Source organism: Sminthopsis crassicaudata, chromosome 5 (genome assembly GCF_048593235.1).
Source record: "Sminthopsis crassicaudata isolate SCR6 chromosome 5, ASM4859323v1, whole genome shotgun sequence".
Classification (NCBI taxonomy): Eukaryota; Metazoa; Chordata; class Mammalia; order Dasyuromorphia; family Dasyuridae; genus Sminthopsis; species Sminthopsis crassicaudata.
The window spans coordinates 170,242,727-170,249,799 of record NC_133621.1 but is presented as its reverse complement, the minus strand read 5'-3'; the positions used below and the strand labels follow the sequence as shown (position 1 = coordinate 170,249,799).

The 7,073-nt window shown below is 34.2% G+C and overlaps 1 protein-coding gene across 6 annotated transcripts in view; it reads right to left on the bottom strand.

Annotated features, from left to right (window-relative positions):
* Positions 1–1,881: 1,881 nt before the first annotated feature.
* The window catches only part of SFMBT2 (Scm like with four mbt domains 2), a 306,285-nt gene continuing 301,093 nt past the window's right edge, over positions 1,882–7,073 (bottom strand). For all 6 annotated transcript variants that reach the window (XM_074268736.1, XM_074268741.1, XM_074268739.1 and 3 more), the window contains one exon: positions 1,882–6,657. In XM_074268736.1, the coding sequence (XP_074124837.1) occupies positions 6,517–6,657 (141 nt within the window). In that variant the 3' untranslated portion in view covers positions 1,882–6,516. The remainder of the gene's footprint in view (positions 6,658–7,073) is intronic.

Here is a 7,073-nt window from a genome sequence, read left to right as displayed (position 1 = left end):
TGTGTATTTTGAGGTTTGGGGCTTTTTTAAAGCAACATTTATACAACTCTCTCATAGAAATATGCTGAACCCCCATACCTCAAACCAAAGCCAAAATGATTTATATGAGTTCTAACTTTGATGTTAGTTGACATTAAAAAACAACAATTCTTTTTTTTCTTTTCAATTCCATTTATAGTTTTAATTGTTTGGATGTTCTTTCTTTTTTTTTAATTAATTTTATAATTATAACTTTTTTTTTGACAGTACATATACATAGGTAATTTTTTTTTTTAACAACATTATCCCTTGTACTCCCTTCTGTTCTGAATTTTTCCCCTCCTTCCCTCTACTCCCTCCCCAGATGGCAGGCATTCCCATACTTATTAAATATCTTATAGTACATCCTAAGTACAATATATATGTGCAGAACCGAATTTTGTTGTTGTTGTTGTTGTTGTTACAAATGAAGAATTAACAACAATTCTTGATGGAATTATTTCCTTATAAATCACTGCAACCCATCTATTATTTTGTGACTGCATTTTCTCTTTCCTGACAAAATGAATATTTTTGCATCAATACTTAGTGAAATCTGTGTCTTATAAACATATATTTTAGGCAGTCTTTGAACACTTATTAAACAGTGATTAGGTTCTCACCCAGAACTTGGGTAAAATAGATATAGCATTAAAGTAGACAGTACAAAGAGAGGCAAGAACCTATTAATGTGAAAAGAGTAGATAACCTTAATAATTGATCAAAGTGGAAAGTGACTAGGATTAAGGCAGGAAAAATATCTTAAATTTAAATAGTTGATTTAATTTTAAAAAATGTTTTAGGGTTTTTAAAAATAATCTGCATCTGAGATTTCATTTTCCAGTGTGGAAATTCCCTTAGTTCATGAAGATCAGTAACTTATCTATAACTGAAGGGAATTTCCTGATACCCGTGACTTCCCCTTAATTACACAATCAATATGATTTAAGGGTCATATTAGAATTCAGGTCGTCTCGACTCCAAAGTCTGTTTTGTAATCGCATCATATTAGCTATTTTTATGTTACCTTATCTAATTCTAACCATAACACCAGGATGAAATGGAGCAGAATTATGTCCATCATACAGAGAAGGTCAATAATCTGCCCAAGAAATCAGGTACATGTTCAGGTGGGTCTTGAACCAGACCTCCTGTGCTTTCCACAGGAATGCATATACATACCCACACTATGTGTATTTCTAATAAATCCTGCACTAATTAAAATAAACAAAACCTTTCAAAATTGTTAGGAATATTGCCTTTAACTTCAGAGAAGTGGAGCTGATTTTCAGATTGGGCTTATTTTAGGTTGCTATCTACTATAAACCTATATACTTCCAAATCAACTGCCACTATATTTAGTAAGATGGCTGTAATTTCTGAATAAATTTTTGAAAATATGCATTAATTTTCTCTTTGTACAATAATTCAGAAGCCAATAAAAATTCTTTAGTCAAGAGCAGTGAAAAGCCAAATCTGATGACAGCCAATGATGGTAATAGACCTACACCCCCCAGATGCTTACTTGACTCACCCTTGTTCCAACTTCCAGGTTAATAGGCAGTAGTAGGATCATCTAATTATACACAGTGATGTTCCCAACACCAAAAGGAGCTGTGTATTATCAACTTCTTCAGGTTTTATGTTGTTGGCAAACCAAGACCAAAATTAAAAATGGAATAAAAGGCCATATACTTTGGCAAAAGAAATAACCATCCTTGAATTTTGGCTCTCAGATATGTTAGTTTTTGTTTTAGTGCAAAGTACTATGTAAAAGTTATCATGAAGAGATGAGTCATTTGAAGGAAAGTACAGTTATTACTCATCTTCCAGACACAGGTGAGACACAAGCAGTGAATGTAGTATTCATTATTACTTTATTAACAATGTGGCTTACAATTTTTTCAAGTAAAAAGGGAATTTTTTTCCTTTAGAATAAAAATTAAAATATAACTCTGAATATAGATTTTCATTTATTTACATGAAAACATATATACAGAATACAATCTTACAGCAAACTAATAACATGCCCTTTGTCCTGCAAATTTCAAAAGTAAAAACACCATCAATTTTCTCTTTTACACACCAAAAAGTACACAACATATGAATCAAATTTCAATACAAACTATTCAAACTGGAATGCAAAACAGCAAAAGGGCTTTCAACATTCGCCACTAGAAAGAGTTTATGCTTCTAAACATCATGCTATTTCCCATTTTTGGACAATAAATGAGAGAATTTTTTCTGTCATTTTTCATCTGTCTCAATTTTCCAGCATACAAATTATTATTTTTAGCAAAAGATTGTCATTCTACAAGTTTATTTTTTTCAATACATCTTTTCCACTCACATGGGACCCTTATAATTCCTAGTTAAGGTTTGGCACGGCTTACAATTCTCACTATTATCTAACCTTAACCATTTTTACTGATAGTTTAGGAAAAATTAAATGGAGATAACTTAGGAAATCAGTATATACTAAGTATCATTTGAAATAAAGAAACAAATGTGAGAAAACTTGGCTAGAATTAAAAGTAGCATCATGTGTTGGCATTTTTAGTGTGTTAGAAAGATGTTTGGGTAAAATAAGTGGTTCAAACCAGACGAATTAGGATTCAAACCAAAATATTTAGTGGGCACATGGCATATTATGACTCTGATGGTTGAAAGTGGAAAAATACATGGCCTGCAGAATTTAACCACAATAAATGTTACTTAATTTAAAGAGAGTGACAGAGATTAATTGTGAGCATGTTTTCCTATAAGAAAAATTGCACATAGTATAAGAACAAGTTACATTATCACTGTTGCCACTTTTCTATAATCTTCATTTGCTTCTGAATTATTATTGCACCAAAGAGAAAATGAGACAATCTGTTTCTCTAAAGGTTTTTTTTTTCCTTTATAAACTATGGATGTCTTTATCATGTCACTTCAAATATCCATGCCCTCTCAGAATTTTCTAAAAATGAAAAAAATTGAGTCTCATGATCTCTGTCAAAAAGTGACCGTGATGATTCAAATCACAGCAAAGTGGTTTTTAACACTTTTTCATTTTCAATTATACAGACTCAAATATAAACTGTTTTGTTTTAAAAGTAAATGTCCCTAGTGCTTCCAAAACATTCCAGATTAAGGAGAAACATGTTAGAATGTTGCTACAAAATACAAAGGAAAGATTCAAGAGTTCTGCCTGACTTAACCCTCACAGCTCTAAGAGGAGGAAGATTGGGAAATTCTACTCAATTCTTGATGGGTAGAACTTTCTGAGGAACACTGAGAATTAAAATTTTCTAGTATAGTTGGGGTGGGGAGGAGAAAGGTGGCAATGAAAAAGCAGGAAATTTTAAACTTTATTTTTTATATTAAGTTTTGCTAACATATCATGTTTTAAATATGCTATCAGAGCTTATTCTGTAAAAACATTAGTAAATTCTCTTTTGTGGAATCTCTTATCATGATATTCCCACTGTTTTAAAAATTACATTTAATTTTTCCTTTGTACCACTATCATCCACATCCATTTTAAGGAAACACACGTATATCATATATTCCACATATACATGTATGTATGTGTTTGTGTATGTATAGATTGGGGAGAGGAAGGGAAGGGAAACTGAATCCTCTGAATGGAGTATAGCACTAGTCTATGATTTTCTTGGGAAGGGGGGTGAGGGGTTGGCCAAATTGTACAACTGCAAAAACTGTCTCTGATGGATCAAAAAGGGAATTAAGTCAGATTTTAAAGATAAGTTCTGCAAGTATATAGGACCAGAATATTTAGAGAAATCTGGTCTCAAAAGTATATGGAAGATTTAAGAGAAAGCACTATTTGGAGAGCAATTGAATGAAAAGAAATGGTACTTTTAGCTTAATGGGTATAAAGAGATGATATAACTTCTAGAGGGCCAGAATGATGATGATGATGGATTCAAAAAGTTTTCTGTCCCTATAATGAGCAATGGGAGAGAGGAAAAATTTAACTGATCTTCAGAAACTTTTGACAATGTAATAGAAATGAGGAAGGACCATATCTAAAGATGTATCTGTATATATGTGGGTTCATTGGGGAGAGAAAGTCATGGTAGCTCTGATACAATTTGAGGAAATTAGAATGAACACACAGAAGTGAAGAATCAAAAGTTCTGGAAAATGTTAGCAATTTCACTGAGATGTGGAGCAGGGCTATACAGTAGCATCACAAACTATAGGGAAGAAAGCTTCAAAAATTTCTCCTTGATTTGAACACTGTGGTCCTAAAATGAGTTTTATATCATTGCCTCTTCTTACATGCACATAAATGATGAATCAACTATAGAAGCACCCCATTCTTCTCTTGTTGTCCAGCAGAGAGAATATAAGGAAAATATAAGTCATAAAGATAAGGAAAACCAATAGCATGTAGTTCCATGATTCTAAACCAAGGCTGAGCATCCAGTTAGAAACCAGACCAGCTTTGATTTATGGGCTTCATTAACACACCTGTTGATCACAGTGACGTCTTCCCTTCCCAATCCTTTTCCACTTCCTAAAAAGGACAGGAAAAGTTGATATCAATTCTAAAAGTAAAATTTTATAGTGCAGTCGGCTCATTTCTTTTTATCAGTTTAAATGAAACAAAAATGGCATGGTTTGGAAAGGCCACAAAAAAAAAAAAATTATTAAAAAAAATCTGCCCAGAGAAAAGGGCAGAATTCTTGAAATCTCTCTGCAATGTTTACTTCATGATACAGTATTTCAAGCCAAGGAAGCTGAGGACACGGGGCTAGGAGACCTAAAGAGAGATCAAAACTAGCTTGGAGAATTCAGAAAAACTCCACTACCAAGGAATCACAAGCCATTATGCTAGCATCGTAATGATGTCAACAAGTCAATGTCGTACATGATGCTCCATCAGGGTGCTCTACACAAAAGTCCATTTGTTAAAGGTTTGTACTAGCTTTAGGCTGAGACAAACATTTTGGTAGCAGAAGATATCCATGTAACTTCTCACTTTTGTTTGTGCTAGTCTCAAAATGCTGAATAAAGGTCAACACTTCTACTTTGACTTGCCAGAGAAAGGCTAACCAATGAAATAGTCACGTAACGGATACAGGAGTGAGCCCAGGCCGAGATCAAATTTTGGGTGGGAAATGATCAAAACAGTTATTTTAGATAAGGCATTAACTGAGGATATGAAGCCATTGTGGTAGAATTGAGCTTTTGAATAATGTGGGACTTGTCACTAATATCAGATTTTTTTTTTAAAATCAATGGACTTAAAAAAAAAATCACAGCAGATGAAAATAATTCTTTAAGAAATTTCCATGTTTTGATGAATGCTTAAGCTATTGATTGGGTCTCATGGATGATTCTTTCGTTCTGAGAATATCCTTACCCTGGAGCCACACAGAGGTCTACATATAGGTGGTCTAATTCCTTAATATCTGCAAAATGTTCCAAGTTGGTCAGGTTGGGGATGTAGATGGAGTTGTGGCTGCAGTTTTCTATGGATTGCAAAGTGAGTAGAGAGCAGAGGGCTTTCAGCTTACAGTAATCACCGTTATCTCCCAGGGTTGAAGTGATTTGGGAAATCTGGGCTACTTAACCACAACAAAGCCAGACCAAGCTGATAGGTAACACTGTGGAACTCCACCCCAAGGAATTTCAGGTTGCCTATGACAAAAGTCTCAACTTCACATCTAAAATGTTCCATTTCCTTATTTTTGTGATGCTTAAGTAAGTTGTTTCAACATGTCGTCCTGTAGGAGAATTGTAAGAATCCCCTTCCTGATCTGGTTACAGATTAAAGGGCCAAAGCTTTATTTCATCAAATGTCTCTGCAAACTTTTTCTAGATTCCTGTTCTCCAGTCTTAAACTCACACTTTTCCTAAGAGTACTGACAAAACTAGAGGATTAGTTGGTCTTTTCCATAATTACATCCTGCTTTTAATACATATTTAACAATGTCATAAATGTGACAGAAATGTGTTGACCACTAGGATCAAACTGCAGTGGCAAAAGTCACTTGAAAATGTGATCAATACACATTTCAATATGAAAGAAGTGTGGGCAAACTTGCTTGAGGCTTACATGTAGCTCTTTTTTTCTTTAAATTACCTGGTAGGTATCCCACACAACTGTAGAACAAAGACACCACTGACTCCTAACCCTTCTCTTGAAAGGCATAGGAAATCTCAATCAAAAAGCGCTATGGGTTTAGTGGGAAAAAGGGCAGCAAGATTGCCTCAGCTTTTGTAATATCATGGGATGCTGTAATAGAAAAACAGCAAGTTATGCTCTCAGAAAGCAGCTGTTGTGGTATTTCAGTGTGCTTTAAAATCAGAGACATTAAATAAATGCAGGGGAGAGCGTCAGATCAGTTGAGAAGTTCGGGTCTTCCTCACACTCAGATTTTCCTCAGTGCTTCAATTTTACATGTCTGCAGGCAGAAGAAAGCCTGTCCCCAAATGGTCCATCTCCCATGCAAGAGTCCTCCAAGAAGAGAAGAGCTGAAGTTAATTGGCGTACTGTGCATAGAATGCAACTTTAACTCTTTCGATCTGATGGCAAAGCTTGATGGCAGGCCCCAGTTTCAACTCCATGCACTCCTGCACTGTAGGAAGTGTCAATAATAGAAGCGCTTGGCCGTCAATATCCTGGCAGAAAAATAAGAGTTAGGATATGGGTTCTTAAATTCTCTTGTGTCATGGACCCCTTTGGCAGTCTGATGAAATCTCTATATTTTTTTTAAGAATAATGTTTTTAAAGACACAAAATAAAATTACAAAAAACCCCCCAATTATATTGATATATAGTTCTTTTTTTTTTTTTTTAAGTGAATAGCAAAGAACAAAAAACCTATAAAGAAATAAAGCAAAGATGGGAGCGCTCTGAACACAATGGGTAGTATTTATCCTATAGCTTTCTTAAAATGAAAATTCATTGCTTTATATTTCTTGTGCTGTACATGTGGTGATGTTTTTTCTTTCTCTATTTTGCCTCTCTAATTTTTAAAAAGTAAAGGAAAAAGAAAAAAAGTTCCTGGACCTTAGGCATAACCTGGATAATTAAA